At 42.5% G+C, this 19,354-nt stretch overlaps 1 protein-coding gene and 1 long non-coding RNA gene across 4 annotated transcripts; both read left to right on the top strand.

Annotated features, from left to right (window-relative positions):
- Positions 1-853: 853 nt before the first annotated feature.
- LOC311288942 lies at positions 854-1,840 on the top strand. The gene is made up of 3 exons (XR_014627043.1): positions 854-990; positions 1,083-1,186; positions 1,260-1,840. It is a non-coding gene; the product is annotated as an uncharacterized lncRNA (long non-coding RNA).
- A 1,810-nt stretch (positions 1,841-3,650) lies between these two features.
- LOC311288941 (uncharacterized protein) lies at positions 3,651-8,648 on the top strand. 3 transcript variants are annotated; one of them, XM_084406633.1, is made up of 8 exons: positions 3,651-3,781; positions 5,742-5,840; positions 5,926-5,992; positions 7,355-7,521; positions 7,631-7,654; positions 7,723-7,932; positions 8,028-8,113; positions 8,274-8,648. In XM_084406633.1, exons 4-7 carry the CDS (start codon positions 7,380-7,382, stop codon positions 8,075-8,077), a joined length of 426 nt encoding a protein of 141 aa, XP_084262759.1. In that variant the 5' UTR covers positions 3,651-3,781; positions 5,742-5,840; positions 5,926-5,992; positions 7,355-7,379; the 3' UTR covers positions 8,078-8,113; positions 8,274-8,648. The 3 variants fall into 3 exon arrangements, with proteins under 3 accessions (XP_084262759.1, XP_084262757.1, XP_084262758.1); XM_084406631.1 differs by lacking the exons at positions 3,651-3,781; positions 5,742-5,840; positions 5,926-5,992 and having other exon boundaries at positions 7,095-7,521; XM_084406632.1 differs by lacking the exons at positions 3,651-3,781; positions 5,742-5,840; positions 5,926-5,992 and having other exon boundaries at positions 7,095-7,521; positions 7,798-7,932; positions 8,274-8,415.
- The last annotated feature ends 10,706 nt before the right edge of the window (positions 8,649-19,354 follow it).

Below are 19,354 nucleotides of genomic sequence, written 5' to 3'. Positions count from 1 at the left end.
AAGAGTTTCTCAGTTAAAGAAGAAACACGTTAAATGGGAAATGTCATCATTCTCTTGTCCCATCACAAAAGCCTTTATAGGGGAAAACATTTAGAAACATTATGTGGCCTTTATCGGTTTGCGTTCTATTTTTGTTATATACATTATATATGTGTGTGTGTGTGTTTGTGCAGTGCCGGCCTGAGCCTTTTGGGGGCCCTAGGCAGAATTTGATTTTGGGGGCCAACCACGCGGAGTCAACTGTGCTTGACGAAAATTGACACAAATGTCACGCTATAATGTCACATTATAAATACAGTGAGGTTATGTATTAATAAAAAATAAATACTTAATAAAAATGAGATATTTAAATAAAAAAGTTTTAACTTTTACTTTACTCTTTTACTAACTCTTTGAAAATTCCAAAAAACAAACGGTCTCAAAACATCAAATAAATGATTTGCTAAAATAATGACAAAACTGAGAAATCAGAAACATAATAACAGCAAGGGTTCAACAATGACAATTATTAATGTCTCAATACAGTGTAACTGTCCTCAAAATCTGTCCTTCCTAGCTTTTCTGGAGGCAAAGTCACTGATGACATCATTGTACGGTATTTATTTATTTATTAACTTATCTTTATTGCGAGGATTAACCCCTTGAGATGAGACATCTCGTTTTCGAGGGGGTCCTCCAGTACATCAAAGCAAAAAAGAACCAAAACAGCAGAGCAAATATCACGGTCAAAGACAGCACAACAAAACACAACAACACAAACACACCAGCTCACAATGCTCAACCCCAGTGCGTATAAGAGCATGGGTTACCGATTCCTTAGTGTGCGTCACTATCCGGGGCTGTGACGTCACCCAGGCGCCCTGCTGCTTTTTGCTGGAGTGCAGTGTCAGGTGTTGCTCGTAAAAGATCGCTGAAGCTGCTTATTCACTGTCGGTGCTGTTTGCCAGTCTGTGTGCTTTCTGGAGAGTTCAGTATGGACATTTGAAACAGGTAAGGGAAGCATTTGTATGCGACAGTGTTTTGTAAATGAAGTTTTGCTTTGGCTGAGCGGGTAATCTGACTAGTCTGTATGCTTAACGTAGTGTAAGATCTATCTGCGCTTTCTGCCAACGAGTCTTGTCGGAGACATCTGGCTCCACCCACCGCATAGTTCGGGGATAGTAATCCCGGGACAGCATGTTTTGTTGTGAGTATACTGCTCGAGCGTGAAGCCAAGGGAAAAGGAATTGCAGTGTAACACCTTTTCGTTTTGTTTTTAGGCACGCGATAAGGACAATAGCGGCGTCCTGCATGAGAATTATCTGCCCGTTGCTTCATCATAAAGTGCTGTTTGCTCTGCTCCTCATCAGCTGCTATTCTGTTTTGAATTCCGTCTTGAGTGAACTGTCTTGAGTGTTCTGTTTCGAGTGAACTGTCTTGAGTGTTCTGTCTCGAGTGAACTGACTCGAGGGGACGTCTTGAGGGAACCGTCTCGAGTGAACTGACTCGAGTGAACCGTCTAGAGTGAACTGACCTGAGTGTTTCGAGTGAACCGTCTCGAGCGAACTGTTCCAGTGCACTGTTTTCTGTGAATTCTGTTCTCAGTGATATGCTTTGAGTTTCTTTTGTTTGTTTTTTTCTTGTCGTTGAGTGTGTATTAGTGTGTGTGCACTGTGAATAGAGTAATTTTCATAAGGGTGATATCTTGAGACTGCCTCTGCGGGTAAGCCCAGGTTCCTCTGCTGCCAACGATAGAATTAATGGGGTTTGTTCCATGTTGCATATGTGACATTTTTCAGATTTATGCCAGTTTAGTTGATTTTATTTGCCAATTTCAATAAAAATGCTCTCTGTTGCAGTGACATACGTGTGTGTTTGTGTGTGTGTGTGTGTGTGTGTGTATGAGATAGAAAGTTCGTTCAACTTTGGGTTTATGCTCTAGGACCAGACCTTTATTTAAATGCAAATTTTTTTTGATTTATGCCAGTTTTGTTTATTTTATTTGCCAATTTCTGTAAAAATGCTCTCTGTTGCAGTCACATACATGTGTGTGTTTTTGTGTGTGTGTGTGAGTGTGTGTGTATGAGATAGAAAGTTAGTTCTACTTTTTATTTATGCTCTAGGACCAGACCTTGGTTTATTTGTAAAAAATTTCAGATTTATAATGGATTTACTTTTATTTTTTTGACAAACAAAATTTTAAAAAGTCATTTTTTTCATTTTCCCATTCATTTTCAATGTGGGGTCATTTTGACCCCAAACAGCTTAAATGGTACTTTTTTTTTTACACACCTTTAGAACAACCAAATCAAGTCCAGTTTTTTTGTGCATGTTTAGATAGATTATTTAGGAAAAGTCACAGAGTTTCATGCCCCTGAGATGAAGGTAACACTTTTAAAAAATGAAGGAAAAGTCCATTGGGGTCATTTTGACCCCAAACAGCGATTAAGGGTTAAAAACACCCACCTCATAATGTTCAAGTGGTTACATATACATACCCAATAGTAGATCGCTAGACCTACAGAATATTCAGTTACTCACAGCCTCGTTCATAATAGGCAAACCCCAAATGTAACGTAGACTAACCATGTTCTGTACACTTTTCACCTTTCACCGCACGTCAACGGCCACTCCTCTGTTGCTGAGAGACATACAAGCTTGTGTGAGTGCTCATTCTCTGGGGAAATTCCTATTGGAGGATATATTCTTTGATTGATGTCTTTTGGACCATTAGTATTTGAGAAAAGTGGGGTTAAGTCCCTCCTCCACCTGGGCTCGGATGCTCACAGACGTTAACGGTGTTCCGTACAGAGCGCATTTCAGATTTCTACTGCAAAATTTGACGTTAAAATGATCATTTGTGAGCTGTTTATTTATTTTAATAGAAGAGGATATTATTGAAATCTATAAGAAAGATGAGTACATTTTTTTTGTTAAAACTTAAGGTAATTTGCCTACTGCCTAATAAGCTGGACGACCACGCGATGGTTAGTCATGATATTACGTTAATTATGGCACGTAAATTAAGCATGAACCATGTGAAACGTTATAAAAAAACTTGATCATATCTTTTTGAAGAACAAGAAGGAGGGTAAACAATTTGCATTTGTTTAAAACATTTAATAATTGAAAGTAACTAATTAATGGGCAACCGTGAACTGATAAAATGATAAGGATATTGTGTGCGTGTGTGAGTGTTGTAACGTGTGTGTGTGCACCATTTAAATTTAACACTAAAACTGATTACAAAATTAGAAATTGTCAGTAAATCAGCAGTAGGATGTGTTAATTGTGTGTGTGTGCACTATTTAAAACTATTTACATTGTGTGTGTGTGTGTGTTAGATTATGTGGGCAAACAACATTTATGGCAAAGCCACTCAGCGTCTGGCACTTCCTCCACCTCAGCGCACTCAATGTGGAACCAGAGATGACAAAGGTCACACTGCACCCATTCATCAATGGCCCCATCTCCTGACCCAGGTGGGACCACCCTACTGCAGACAGTGCAGTGTTCCCCATCTTCCTCAGTTGGAGGTGGTGTTTGTTTTTTCTGCCTTTTGGCCTCCTGCGCTTGTTTTTTTTCCCTCCCTCTTCTTTGCTATATCTTCCTTGCGCTTTCTCTTCTTTTCTTCCTTCTCTTTCTCCTCTGCTTCTTTCTGCTCCAGCAGTCGAACATACTCGTCACTCGTGATGACGCGGGCTGGCAGCGGAAGGCGACGCCTCACCTTGTCCCTCCTGTCCAAGGCTGGGCTCATCAGGACATTTGCAAGACTTTCAGGAATCACCCCTGCTGCTACCAGGTAATTTTTTGGAACCCCCCTTTTGCAGGTGGGGCAAGGTGTTGGAGTAGTGGGGGAGTGGCTGATGTCTGTGTGTCAGTAGTGGGATCGCTGTATGTGTGTGTGAGAGTGGCAGGTGCACTGGATGGTGTGTCTGAGGGAGTGACGGGAGCAGTGGATGGCGTGGCTGAGGGAGTGATGGGAGCGATGGATGGAGTGATGGGAGCGAAGGATGGCGTGGCTGAGGGAGTGACGAGAGTGATGGGTGGCGTGGCTGATGGAGTGACGAGAGTGATGGATGACATGGCTGATGGTATGATGAGAGTGATGGGTGGCGTGGCTGATGGAGTGACGAGAGTGATGGGTGGCGTGGCTGATGGAGTGATGGGAGCGATGGATGGAGTGATGGGAGCGAAGGATGGCGTGGCTGAGGGAGTGACGAGAGTGATGGGTGGCGTGGCTGATGGAGTGACGAGAGTGATGGATGACATGGCTGATGGTATGATGAGAGTGATGGGTGGCGTGGCTGATGGAGTGACGAGAGTGATGGGTGGCGTGTCTGAGGGAGTGACGGGAGCAGTGGATGGCGTGGCTGAGGGAGTGACGGGAGCGATGGATGGAGTGATGGGAGCGAAGGATGGCGTGGCTGATGGTATGATGAGAGTGATGGGTGGCGTGGCTGATGGAGTGACGAGAGTGATGGGTGGCGTGGCTGATGGAGTGATGGATGGCGTGGCTGAGGTAGTGACGGGAGCGCTGGATGGCCTGGCATCAACAGATGGGAGCACTCTCACCACCTAAGACAATACAGCATATTTAATACTCCACAATTAACACACCACAAAAAATGCAAGTAACTTAGAGGATAAATTATCATTGTATTAATGTTAAAATTACCTGGGTTGTGTCCACAGCCCCCCTGGACAGAGGGAAGATGCCTGCCTTTCAGATCCCAGCCTTTGTGTTTTGTGCAGTGACACCAGTGGAGTAGACTGTTTTTAGCAGGGAAGAAAACTGGTTCTTCCCCACCACAAGATCCCCTCGCACTAGACCCATCCTGGAAGCCATGGTGGAAAAAACAGCCTTAAGGGGATTAAAGACCGCAATATCCAGGGGCTGTAGGATGTGTGTGGTGTGGGCAGGGAGGCAGAGGATCTCAATTTTATTTTCCCTACTGTATAAGATGACGTCTCTTGAGACATGCGTCTCGTGTTGGTCCAATATTAATATGATTGGCCTTTCCTCTGGAGCATACTGCACAAAATGCCTGAGCCATTTAAGAAACAGCTCAGAGTCCATGTACCCCTTCTCTTGGATGCCATAGAGAAATGAGGAAGAGGTTTGGTATCAAGCTCTTCATGCTATGCAATGTTCCGACATTGTCATCAATGTGATAAGTGTACACTGGCTCCAGCACAGACATCACGCACACACTCCAGTATTTGTTGTGTCTGGCTCAGTAGTGCTGACACTGCTAGAGCCATATCTGGGGAGAGGGCATACGCTGTATGTAGACAACTGGTACACCAGTCCTACTCTCTTCCACTGCCTGCTAAGAGCCCAAACTGGGGCTTGTGGAACTGTGAGGGCCAACAGTAAGGTCATATCATAATTCCCTGACAAGATGTCCAGTGGCATACGCAGGAATATGTTTTATTGCCTAGCTTGCCACACAAGCTAGTTTACCAGCTGAACTCAGGTGTTGTGAGGTGTATTTATCACGTAACTTTAGTCCTTTGTCTGGTTCCGATTTCTTATGGGGTGTGTAACGTTAGCTTACTGTGCTTATACAAACTTTAGCTGACTAACAGTGAACTTCCCGACTGTAACTGTACTTGAAATTGTGTTTTTTATGAGTCAATTAAATCTTGCCGAGTTATGAAACCTAGGAATTCAAACCTAGTTTCACCCTGAATAACCTTGTTCAGTAAGTTACTACTTCTGTTGCTGATAACATACTGATCTTGCCCTTTTATTCTAGTTACCAGGATCAGGTAGTTATGTCTACACCAAGCAAGGGTCACAAAAGGCCACCAAAGCCACCGGTGTCCAGTATAACAGAGGAGTCAGACTGTGATCGGTATGTTTTTCTGCTGTATCCTAATAACCCAGGCAGACATAGCACATTGTAAACTAACCATTTATATTTTCAATTCGGGATGAAGATTTCCCTGTGCCTGGTGTCCAGCCATTGGTCACAGAAACAGAAGAGGGTGATGTTTTGGAATCCAGGTGAGATTGCTTTCCATATATATTTCCATATATTTCTCATTTATATATATATACACTCACCTAAAGGATTATTAGGAACACCATACTAATACTGTGTTTGACCCCCTTTTGCCTTCAGAACTGCCTTAATTCTACGTGGCATTGATTCAACAAGGTGCTGAAAGCATTCTTTAGAAATGTTGGCCCATATTGATAGGATAGCACCTTGCAGTTGATGGAGATTTGTGGGATGCACATCCAGGGCACGAAGCTCCCGTTCCACCACATCCCAAAGATGCTCTATTGGGTTGAGATCTGGTGACTGTGGGGGCCATTTTAGTACAGTGAACTCATTGTCATGTTCAAGAAACCAAATGAAATGATTCGAGCTTTGTGACATGGTGCATTATCCTGCTGGAAGTAGCCATCAGAGGATGGGTACATGGTGGTCATAAAGGGATGGACAATGTCAGAAAGGCCGTGGCATTTAAACGATGCCCAATTGGCACTAAGGGGCCTAAAGTGTGCCAAGAAAACATCCCCCACACCATTACACCACCACCACCAGCCTGCACAATGGTAACAAGGCATGATGGATCCATGTTCTCATTCTGTTTACGCCAAATTCTGACTCTACCATCTGAATGTCTCAACAGAAATCGAGACTCATCAGACCAGGCAACATTTTTCCAGTCTTCAACTGTCCAATTTTGGTGAGCTTGTGCAAATTGTAGCCTCTTTTTCCTATTTGTAGTGGAGATGAGTGGTACCCGGTGGGGTCTTCTGCTGTTGTAGCCCATCTGCCTCAAGGTTGTGCGTGTTGTGGCTTCACAAATGCTTTGCTGCATACCTCGGTTGTAACGAGTGGTTATTTCAGTCAAAGTTGCTCTTCTATCAGCTTGAATCAGTCGGCCCATTCTCCTCTGACCTCTAGCATCAAAAAGGCATTTTCGCCCACAGGACTGCCGCATACTGGATGTTTTTCCCTTTTCACACCATTCTTTGTAAACCCTAGAAATGGTTGTGCGTGAAAATCCCAGTAACTGAGCAGATTGTGAAATACTCAAAATTGCTTAAATCACCTTTCTTTCCCATTCTGACATTCAGTTTGGAGTTCAGGAGATTGTCTTGACCAGGACCACACCCCTAAATGCATTGAAGCAACTGCCATGTGATTGGTTGATTAGATAATTGCATTAATGAGAAATTGAACAGGTGTTCCTAATAATCCTTTAGGTGAGTGTATATATATATCACGATGCAGTTATGCCCCTTTGGACACACTCTGTGGAAATGGAACTCACAGCCAGTATTGAAGTACGGCATGCAGGGGGGTGACTTCATGCTGGCTTCAAATACTCTTCTTTCTGGCAACAACTACAGGAAGATTGCCCTCCTCTTTCAATTTATGAAAATGCCAATGGTTGCTGAGGGGACTTTCTTCCGAATTCAAGATGCTTATTGCATTGCTCCGGTCCAGGAATGTTGGGGAAAAAATAGGGCGGTCATTCTAGACCGGTTGCGTCAGGAAGAACATGTCGTTGTCCTAGGTAAGGTGTAGCATATTTGTTAACCACTATTACATGTATATGCCTGTATTTAGCTGTGATGGTGTAGAAACTGTGATTCTAATGGATGTATTTTTGCACTATTCACTAGGTGATGGCAGAATGGACTCTCCAGGTACTGTGTGTTTGTGAGCAAATGAGACATACAGTCTCACATGCTGACATTTTTTTACTTTTTACTAGGACACTGTGCAAAATACTGCACTTACACAACTCTTGAGCAAGAGTCAAGAGACATTGTGCACATTGTCACCGTAGACAAGCGTGAAACGAACAGGAATTCCGTGATTATGGAGAAGGAGTGTTTCATCAGGACCATGGACGCACTAATCCAGGAAATTCCTGTCAGAGAAGTTGTCACGGATGCCCACCCACAAATCTCCGGCTTGCTTAGTAAGGATAACTTATTGAATGTGTTGTCTATAGCCATTGCTTTTTCTTTTCTTCTGATAATTGTGTTATTACAAATGCTGTGTTATTTGTTACAGATCCAGAGCGTGGGCGCTACAAAGATATTCACCACTCTCTCGACATATAGCATGCTGCCAAAAATCTTGGAAAGAAGTTACGACGGGTATGCAGTCATCACAATTTATTCAGTATTCTACCGACTAATCAATGAACCTGAAGACTGAATATTGCATAGAGTGCAGGCTGGAAGTGATGGACAGATTTAGCCTTTATGCCATTGTGGTAAGACGTGTTACTAATGTGTGCCTCCCCCTCCCCACCAGGACCACATCTGATTTGGAAAGCTTCCAAAATCATATACTGATGTATGCGGCAAAGCGCTTCGCCTACAGTCCACCTGTATACACATCAAAAGCTGGAGTGTCTACACCACAAAGGAGAGGAAGCAGTATAGCTACATACAAGACCTCCAGAAGGCTATTCTTGGGAGAAGAATTGCAAGTGGGAGAGGCCTTCCCCGCAAACAGACGCTCAGGTCCGATGACCCAAGGCGCTGGGGTTTGCTTGCTGCTGTACTGCCACCACCCACTGCAGATCTTGTGCAGGCCCACATTGAAAGAGGAGACATTCCTCCACAGTGACTGTTGTACTGTAATCTGGTCCTTGTAAATATTTGTAATAAATGATGTACAATATTGAACTTTTCTGAAAATGTCTTTATTTACATGCAAACAAAAATAAGTTAAACTAAATTAAATTAGTGCAAGTAAAGTGCACAATTGCAGAGGTAACAGGGAACAAAACATACAATTCACATTCACAAATGTTTCTTCCATAAGATGCTGTTTAGAAATAGTTGTATAACTAATTACAAAAGACTAATTTTAAAAAAAACTATTGAAGGCGGCGCACCCGGAATCCTGTATATTGGCCTCTTGGGAAGGCTGAATGTATCTAAAATGACGTCTTGACCAATAATAAACAAACCTCCATTTCAGCTGCACGTCTTGACCGCAGCTCCTGCAGCCTCGACTGCTCCTCAGGGTCGAGAGTTTTTGCGCCCTGTTTATAGTTTCAATGGTCTCCTCCGCGGAGTTTTTTTTTATGTGACCCCAATCGCCTGAGGGATATCAGACGACGCTGTTGACGTTGATTCCTGTGATTATCATGCGAACAGTTGTCAATATCTCACATAATTATCAGGACATAAATAAGCCTAGAGGTTGTAAATAGTGTAAACGGGCACAATTTGCAAACTATTTTGATAAATTGCAATAATCATGTCTAATGACATCATAACGGCCAATGTTATGAAATAATGCGACGTACATTTAACTTTATTGATGTCATCTGGCATTTTGTAATGTTTACATTACAATCAAAAAACACAAATGAAATTATTTACTTGTGATTTAGCTGGAATAATGTAAAAACATTAACGTTATAAGCCAGAAAACGCGGTAGGCTACTTTATTATAACACTTGACAAACTTATTATTATCCTATTACCATCTTCAGTAGTTCAGTAGACTATGCAGTAGCCTAATATTTGTATGAAATCGTGAAACATTACCTGGTCAATATCTTCGGAGTCTATCTGTGCCTCTTCCATGTACCCTTCTTCTATCAGGTAACGTTACCGGCGTACAGCGAGGGTGTGGGTATTTACGACAGTGCAAATATTCCACAGCGACTCTAGGGGTCGCTGTTTGACAAAAACACAATTTCTGCATAGTGTGCCTTTAAGAGTTTTCATGGGTTCACCATGGTAAATGGACTGCATTTAAATGGACCATCATCATTGGTGTCTGCTCGATTGCTCCTGTCTGCCCTGATGCTGCTGCTGCTGCGTTGCATTGGTTTGTGTCTGTAAGCTTCATATCTTTCTGTTTTTAATCATTATGTACTATCATTCCTTGTTATTTATACTGCTAACTATAACTTAATCAACATCACACATTAACCTGACATTGCTAGCTTCAATCTAAATCGTTATTGCTAGCACAACACGCTAGTAATTCGCTAGCCTGTTACCGTGCCATCCATGCGCTCTTTATTTATTTATTTATTCTCTAGCGTGCTCGCGCCTTCCTACACTGTAGTCGCGGGACAAAACACCGCTCTTCCGTTCCAATTACAACATCAAACAGATTCTCCCCACTCAGTGAAACACCCACTGAAAATCCTGTTGATTGTGCCCTAGTTATTGGCGATTCTATTACACGGAACGTGAAAATAGAGACACCAGCCACCATAGTCACATGTTTGCCGGGACCCAGAGCGCCTGACATCAAAGCAAATTTAAAAGTGCTGGCTAATGCTAATCGTAAATTCTCTAAGATTATTATTCACGTCGGCACTAATGATGTTCGACTCCGCCAGTTGGAGATCACCAAAATTAATATTAAAGAGGTGTGTGAACTCGCAAGTACGATGTCAGGCACTGTAATTTGCTCTGGCCCCCTTCCTGTTCGCCGGAGTGATGAGATAGTTAGTAGATTGTATTCACTCAATGGCTGGCTGTCGAGGTGATGTCCGCAAAATAATATAGAATTAATAGACAATTGGAAAAGTTTTTGGGGCAGACCTGACCTGTTGAAAAGAGATGGTAGATAGAGATAGAGATTTATTTATCCTTTCGGAAAATTGTTCTGCACCATACAGTACGTCTGATACATTTATACAAAAGACAATAAGACAGTTTGACAAGACAGAATACAAAACAGAATATTGTAACGACTGAGACAAGTCAGACACAAGTATTTGTTATAGTTTAACAACTGATATTTAGAACTCACTCTGGGAATCTGTGACCCCATCCCCCTAAACAGGCAAGAAGATCTTAGTTACCCTGACAACGATCAGATAAGCTGTTTTTATGACTCTTAGAAATGTGAATAGGGCCCTGCTACAAACCTACAGATATTAGAACAGACTCTCCTGCATTCATTTATCGATGAACTGATTAACAGGAAATTAACATGCATTCCAGAACATTTTGTGAATGATTTACTTGTGTTGTGTTTCTTAATACTACTATCTGTTGATACTATACTATTTTATTATAGAACAAACAGTTAACGGAACCTCACGTATACCATGTTTGGTCTCTATATATGGGTATTTTGAAGATCGAAATGATTGTGTACATGATATGCCGATAGCTGTGCAACATTTAGTATTACAAGAATCTTTCATAGTTTCGACATCAGACACCAATCTAGCATGCCAGTTCAAGTGAGCACGCTTAAGACAAAGGCTCATAAATCTTCGTCACAGAGGAAACTCCCACCAGAAATCCCACCCTTCTCATTGGATTAGCCAGCCTGCAAGGTGTGTCCTGTGTCAAGCTTTAAAAGGCCCAGCAGGCCGTGAGCACAGTTGGCCATGCTTTCATGCTCCCAAAAGGGAGTCAGATTGCCTGGTTTTTAATCCAGAAAACTGCAAACTGACCATCACTGAACGGGCAACAATCAACTCTTGGCATTCTCGGCACTTCAGGATGCCGTGCCGTCCAGCGTGCCCTCAACATGCCAGGGCAGCAGATTTCGACTCACAACAGCCATGTGCTCGAAACCACCATGCAGGTTCATCAAATCTTCTCCACCCAGCAGAGAAGAAAAATGACTGCAACTTGTACAGTGACTTTTGACCCTCACGGACTCATCAACGAACTCAAATTTCAACCACTTCAAGAATTATATCCACTGCAGACCATGCAAGTATCAATTTAATGAGGTGCTCTGAAAATGGTAAGCTGGTGGTTTCTATGGATTTTCCATAGTTCTATTTCCTGCTTCCGGTTCCACATCACTCACCCTTTTTCCATAGTTCTATTTCCTGCTTCCGGTTCCACATCACTCACCCTTTTACCTATGGATGTATGTATGTATGTATGAATGTATGTATGTTTGTTTAGTGTTAGTTATGTTTGTCAGTTAGTTAATAAAACTTGTGCACAATGTGGATTTGGTTTCTGATTCTCTGCTTGCATACAAAGTCCCTTTTACGATCTTAATCTTGTTACATGCTCAGGAATAAATATTTTTCAGTGACCATGAAAAATACACTTTTCTTAGAATAAATGAATGATCAAAGAGTTCGTTGGAACTGATAAATTGATTGCAATATTAATTTAGCTTACCTCAAAGTTAATCTAATTAACTGACCAAAATATTAATAATTAATCATAATTGGTAATTATGGATTATTATTAATATATCTCCTTTGAGCTAATATTGTTACAATATACAACAGAATTTCCCTCACCCCAACCCTACCACACCGCCACACATACAGCATCAGGACAAAAGACTCAGACCCCACTACACATAACTAGGATAATAAAGTGCAGTTGTGCATACTGTGACAGTCAGTGTATGGTGCTATTTAAAGTGCTGTCCTACAGGTAACTTCTTGTTCTTCAATGTAATGCTAGTTGGAATGAATGACTTACTGGCTCGATTTGTTTGGAAAAAAGGTAGCCTAAACCTCCTCCCTGATGGCAACACCTCATATGCCTGGTGTAGGGGATGTGACATATCTTTATTAATTGCTTGACCTTTCTTCAACGCCCTTCTTTCACAGGTAATAGCCATACTGTCTAGTTTTTGTCCCACCACCTTGCTGGCCAAGTTAACTATCTTGCACAGTCTGTTTTTGTTGGTCACTGACAAAGATAAATACCAGGCAACACAACAAAAAAGTAGCATGCTCTCCTCAAATGAGTGATAAAAAAGTAACATCATATCTCTGTCCACTCTAAATTGTCTTAGTTTCCACATAAAATGCAGCCTCTGCAGCCCCTTTTTATAGATGGTGTCGGTATTACTGTTCCATTTCAACTTATTAATTATTATTGTGCCTAAGTACTTGTACTCGGCTACAATCGCAACATCCTCTCCATTTATAACCATACACTGGTGGGGCTGGCTCCCAGTTCTGTAATCTATTATTATTTCCTTTGTTTTCTTTATATTTAGAAGAAGACAGCTGGACCTACACCAGTCTGCAAATTGATCCACCCAGGCCCTGTAGTTGGTCTCATCACTATTCTGTATTAACCCCACTATTGCTGTGTCATCTGCAAATTCTATTGTGAGATGCTCAGGTGTATTACTTCTACACTCATTAGTGTAAAGAGTGAACAATACTGGTGAGATGACACTGCCTTGTGGGGATCCTGTATTGGTCATAATCGGGGAGGACACAGCTTCATTTGTTCTCTCTGTCAGAAAGGACTCAACCCACCTGATTATGTTAGGATTTACCCCTAACTGCCCCAGCCTCTCCATCATAATGTGGGGCCTGATGGTGTTAAAGGCGGAGGAAAAATCTATAAAGAGAACCCGGGCATATCGTTTGGGCTTATCCAGATGGCAATAGGTATTATGGTCTGGGCCTCTGTGTTCACAGAAGGTTTCCCCTCCTTCTGTGCCGAGTCTTTCATTTCTGACATGATCCTTCTCTTGATGTCCTCAACTTTTTCACTGCTGATGTAGCTGACCTTGAACCTGAGGTCCATGAAGGATGCGATGTCCAGATGTTCTTGTGTTCCTGGGTCATCATACTTTGTATTCATGTAATCCAGGATTTTCACTTTAATGGACTTGGTTAAATCTGTGTCATCTTCCTTTTCTACAAGAACCGATGTCTTTAACCCTTGTGCATCCGTTTTGTTTTTTTGATCACTTTGCCTGTGTTAATGCTAACTGCATAAAATTTGGCACGGGTGTGTATTTTTTGGGGGAATTTTACTACTTCATCACCATTTCCTTTAAAAAATCTATTTTGCACTAGGTACACAAAATACTTCCTCTCAGGACCTTTTGGACAAAAATGGCCCCATTGAAACCCATTAAAACTGCATTTTTTAATCCCTGTGCCGTTTAACTATAAAATGATGCAATCTTTTTTAAGAGGCTTTCATTCTGTTGGCAAGGCTTCACAATTGACATTTAAAAAAAAAATTTGATCAGATCGTGCCATTTCTTCAGGTTTGGCCTATAAAGCAAATACTCCCTTTATTCCTGTTTTCTGCTTCGTCATATTATAGAGCCAATTGGATAAATTATGCAATGATAATTGTGTGGGTTTGTTGGTATGGATGTCTAAGTGTGGTTTGTATGTGTGTAATAAAATAAAAAGTGTGTTTGTGTGCTTGTAATATTTGAGAGAGAAAAACTCAACTGCAAATCTAAAATCCAATCACTGTGTTCACCAGTGGAGTTTTGCTGGCATCCAATGGGGGAAAGTCTGGTACTACGCCCAAACAAAATCTTACTGAAAGCTTATTTTTTGAGATATCATCCTCAAATTTGGAACACAACTTGTTTAGATTTATGGCTTTGAATTTATATCAGTTTTAGAGTTCCAAATGTTTCATAAAATATATATTTTATATAAAATATTGATTATAATGTTCATAAATACTTATCATAAACTTAAACTTCTATAAAAAATTTTTGGTTGCACTTTTTTCAATTCTTTTCACTTCAACAACAATCTGCCAAGGGTCTTCTTTAAAATGAGACCAAACTTAAGTCTTTGCTCCCAAGCATAACATTTTTATGAGAGTTTTTTGACTTGGACATTTTTGTCCACTTTGGACCTATGTGTAACTTTTTTTTTTTTTTTGTTAATGCTAACTGCATGAATTTTGGCACAGGTGTGTATTTTTATTGTAATTTTACTATTTCACCCCCATTTCATTTGAATATATATATATTTTTTTGCACTAGTTACACAAAATACTTATTTATATTTTATATAAAATATTGATTATAATGTTCATAAATATTTTTCATAAACTTAAACTTCTATAAAAAAAATTTGGTTACACTTTTTTCACTTCAACAACAATCTGCCAAGCGTTTTCTTTAAAATGAGGCCAAACTTAAGTCTTTGCTCCCAAGCACAACATTTTTATGAGAGTTTTTTGACTTGGACATTTTTGTCCACTTTGGACCTATGTGTAACTTTTTTTTATTATTATTAATGCTAACTGCATGAATTTTGGCACAGGTGTGTATTTTCATTGTAATTATACTATTTCATCACCATTTCCTTTGAATTTTTTTTTTGCACTAGTTACACAAAATACTTCCCTCTCAGCACCTTTTGGACGAAAATGTCCCCATTGAAACCCATTAAAAGTGAATTGTTTTTAATCCCAGGACCATTTAACTATAAAATGATGCAATCTTTGTTAATAGGCTTTCATTCTGTTGGCAAGTCTTCAAAATGTAAATTTTTACAATTTGTTATCAGATGGTGCCATTTTTTCAGGTTTGGCCTATAAAGCAAATACTCGCTATATTCCTGTTTTCTGCTTCGGCATATTATAGAGCCAATTGACCTATGGCTAAGCCACGCCCCCAAACGCGATGAGCCAATCACAGTGCGCATAGCTAACCCAATACACTCGGACATTCTCTGCTTCCACGTCCATTGAAATGCATTGCAGTTAGTCAGTTTTCATTCGTTTTTATATGTTTTTTCTTGTCCTTTTAAGTTTAAAATGGTCAAACGGTGTGCATGGGGTACATGCAACTCCGACACTAGGTATCCTGAGAGGCTGGGCGACGGTGTGTATTTTTTTTTCCCTTTCCCAAGCCACATCTCAACCGAGATAAGTGTCTGCTCTGGATTAAGTTGTGCGGTAACTTAGACCACAACACCAACTAAACGTGGATAAATTAAACAAGGATGTCTACATCTGTTCTAAGGTAAGTCAACAACGTATTTGAACGTTATATTTAACGTAACGTTTGGCTAACGTTAGCCTAGCTTCTAGCTGAACAAAATGGAGTAAGTTATGTTTTTATGTTTCCACTGTTCGATCGCGCCCGCGCCTCTCTCTCTCTCTCTCTCTCTCTCTGACACACACACACACACACATTTCAGCATTGCAATCTTGACATCGCAGCCTGTTCATTATGCTGCGTTCACACCAAACGTGAATAGAGCGTCAAATTCGCGCGTATCGCGTCTAGTTCGATGCTTGAACATTTTGAATCCATCCTCCAAAGCGAATAGGACGCGCGTATAAAGCGAGCGTTTAAAGCGAAAGAGCACCAAACTATAACGTTTACACTGTGACCTGTAAATCTTTGTCTGGAGCTGAAGCTTTTCATCGACCTTCTCAACAATAAAATTATTAATATAACCCTCCAATGCATAGTTAAGGCCCTTTTGGTAACTTCGAGATGATATATAATCTTTCTGTCTCCAAAAATCATCAATTGCCTCCTGTGAAATGTCTCCTACTGTGACAGCTGCCATAGCGCCTGTTACCGAATGTTGACTGTTTGTCCGAGTGAGTGGAGGGGGCGTGGCTTAGCCATAGGTCAATTGGATAAATTATGCAATGATAATTGTGTGGGTGTGTTGGTATGGATGTCAGAGTGTGGTTGGTATGTGTGTTATAAAAAAATATGTGTTTGTGTGCATGTGTGTGTTTGTAGTATTGAGAGAGAAAAACGTAGAGAAGAGAGAACGAGTATTGCGAAAGTTGCTTACGCTATGGGTAAAGTCATCTTTTCTTAAGATATGAAGCCAAAAGTTATCCTTAATTTTGTATTTATTGTCAACGCGTTGCAGCAGCTAGCAGACCTAGAACGGGCTAACTAGAGCGCTCATTTGCTGCTCTGCGGCAACTGCAGCAGCCTACCACTGAGCCCTGCATGACGTCATGCCCGAGGTTACGTTAGTAACCGAGTACGTTCTCTTACGAGAGGTTCTCTCATATTGCGTAAGTTGCTTACGCTATGGGAACCCCTTGTCAACGCCATGCACGCCAAGCATCAACCACATATAGTCCCAGGGGCACACCCGGGGGACACAGATTAGTGGGAATAAGACGGCCAACTTGAGTGGGCCAGTACATGTACATAAGCACACAGTATCATGTGGCAGGGAATACAGAGCGGCACAGCCAGTCCATACTGAAATGGGAATATCTACCCTTATAGTGCAGCTCAACCAGGGGAGCTAGGATTAATGTGAGAGTAGCCTGCGCGCGAACGAATCTGAGCAGAACATACTCTTAACTTAGACTGACAAAAGTCTAGCCTGCAGGAACTTCTAGGTTATAAAACCTAACAAATGTAGAGGGGGAGGCCCAGCCTGCCGCCATACAAATGTCGTGAATAGAAATCCCGCTGGACCAAGCCCACGAAGAGGCCATGCCTCTAGTGGAATGAGCCCTGACACCCAAGGGGCACTGCAGGTCTTTAGACGCATATGCTGCCGCGATAGTGTCCACTATCCATCTGGACAGGCTATGTATCGAGGGGGCGAGGCCGTTGGAGCGCCCACCGAACGAAACGAAGAGCTGCTCCGAGCACTTGAAGGCGGCGGAGCGCGTGACGTAAACCCTTAACGCCCTAACAAGGCAAAGGAGGTAACATCGACTTCGCGGCGTTAACAGATAACGCGTGTAAGTCACCCACACGCTTGACTGATGACAGGGCTATGTCAGTCACCTTGAGTGGGGAACATTTCATGGGGAAAAACCCCGGAATGTGTGTGTAGCGCCGGGCATGTTGTGTTTATCAGTGAGCGGGAGCGGGCAAACACAAGACTTACAACATTTTCTACACTCAAGACACCATCGGCATGAGCCGGATAACCAGAAATTGCACAAAATGCACATTTGCAGTCGCCACTTATAAGGGACCTGTCAGAGCGAAACGCTTTGAAGGCGGTCCGGCCGTGGTGTCTTATCCTCCTTGAAGCTGCTAGGAGGACTTCGCGGGCTCAGGCGTCAGCGCAATCTTAGGCCAGGGTCCCTGCAGGGGAGGCGGCCTGCGGCGGCTTGACGAGCGCGATCTCTGGCGAACGCCTTGGCGTCGTTGCGAAGGCGGAGGCTGGGAGGACTACTGGGTAGGGCAGGAGGCTGCTTGTGAGAGCGGCCTGCGGCGGAGCTCGAGCGTCGAGGCAGGAAGAGCTTCATGGCCTGTGTGGTCTTCTGCAGGCAGGCCCGAGGCAGGCAGACCCGAAGCAGGCAGGCCCGAAGCAGGCAGGCACGAAGCAGGCAGACCAGAAGCAGGCAGGCACGAAGCAGGCAGGCCCGAAGTAGGCAGGCACGAAGCAGGCAGACCAGAAGCAGGCAGGCACGAAGCAGGCAGGCCCGAAGTAGGCAGGCACGAAGCAGGCAGGCACGAAGCAGGCAGACCAGAAGCAGGCAGGCACGAAGCAGGCAGGCCCGAAGTAGGCAGGCACGAAGCAGGCAGGCACGAAGCAGGCAGACCAGAAGAGGGCAGGCCCGAGGCAGGCAGACCCGAAGCAGGCAGGCCCGAAGCAGGCAGACCCGAAGCAGGCAGGCCCGAAGCAGGCAGACCAGAAGCAGGCAGGCACGAAGCAGGCAGGCCCGAAGCAGGCAGGCACGAAGCAGGCAGGCCCGAGGCAGGCAGACCCGAAGCAGGCAGGCCCGAAGTAGGCAGGCATGAAGCAGGCAGACCCGAAGCAGGCAGACACAAAGAGTCTCGGTTCAGAAAATAGTACTTCTATAGAACTTGGTTGTATTCAGTTGTACCTGCTTCGTGCCTGCCTGCTTCGGGTCTGCCTTTTCCTCCCTCTTCATCTCTGTCTTCCTCACTCCTGGCCACATCCTCACATACACCCTAATCAAAATGTTTGAAATGAAATTGTGAATTTGATATAAACACACCAGACACACACGTGCACCTGGGATGGAAATAAGCACCAAACATTACACAAACATGGCCTCTCAACTTCTCCAGAGGAGAACTGACCCCTGACTGAGCCTGGGTTCTCCCAAGGTTTTTTTCTCCATTCTGTCACCTGATGGAGTTTTGGTTCCTTGCCACTGTTGCCTTGGCTTTTGGCTTGCTTAGTTGGGGACATTTAATATTCAACAATATTATTGATCTGCCTTATTTAACCCTCTGAGGTCGGCAAACGCGCCCCCGCGTTTTGCTGGATTTTTTTCACATAGAAGCAACATAAACTTAAAAAAGTCCGTCATTTACGGTCATATTAATAAAATAAATACATGATTATAAACTATAGAGGGTCTTCTTTTTTTGTGTACACTCACATTAACATCAAAACCTTGTTTTTATTTTTAAATAAATAAAATAAACAGGGTGCGCTTTCAGCTCACTCTGTCTCCGCAAAAATCTTTTTGAAACAAGTCTGGAAAATGAACTGAAACTCAGCTAATACTTATCACACAACCATGAAACATGCGTCTAAAGAAAGCTTTAAATTTCTACTTTTAAATAAAACAATTCACATTCAAAACAAATATTCTCCTGCAATGTAATCTGTAAGAAACTAAAGAGAAGTACAGTTTCTCCCGTCTCACCTAATTATCGGTAATGAGTTCACACCCACTCGCAGAGCGCGCTATTCATAAGATAATGAGCTGAGGTGATCT

This window comes from Rutilus rutilus (assembly GCF_951802725.1).
Source record: "Rutilus rutilus genome assembly, chromosome: 4".
NCBI lineage: Eukaryota > Metazoa > Chordata > Actinopteri > Cypriniformes > Leuciscidae > Rutilus > Rutilus rutilus.
Note: the sequence above shows the minus strand (reverse complement) of the source record. Positions and strands in the feature narration are given on the sequence as shown.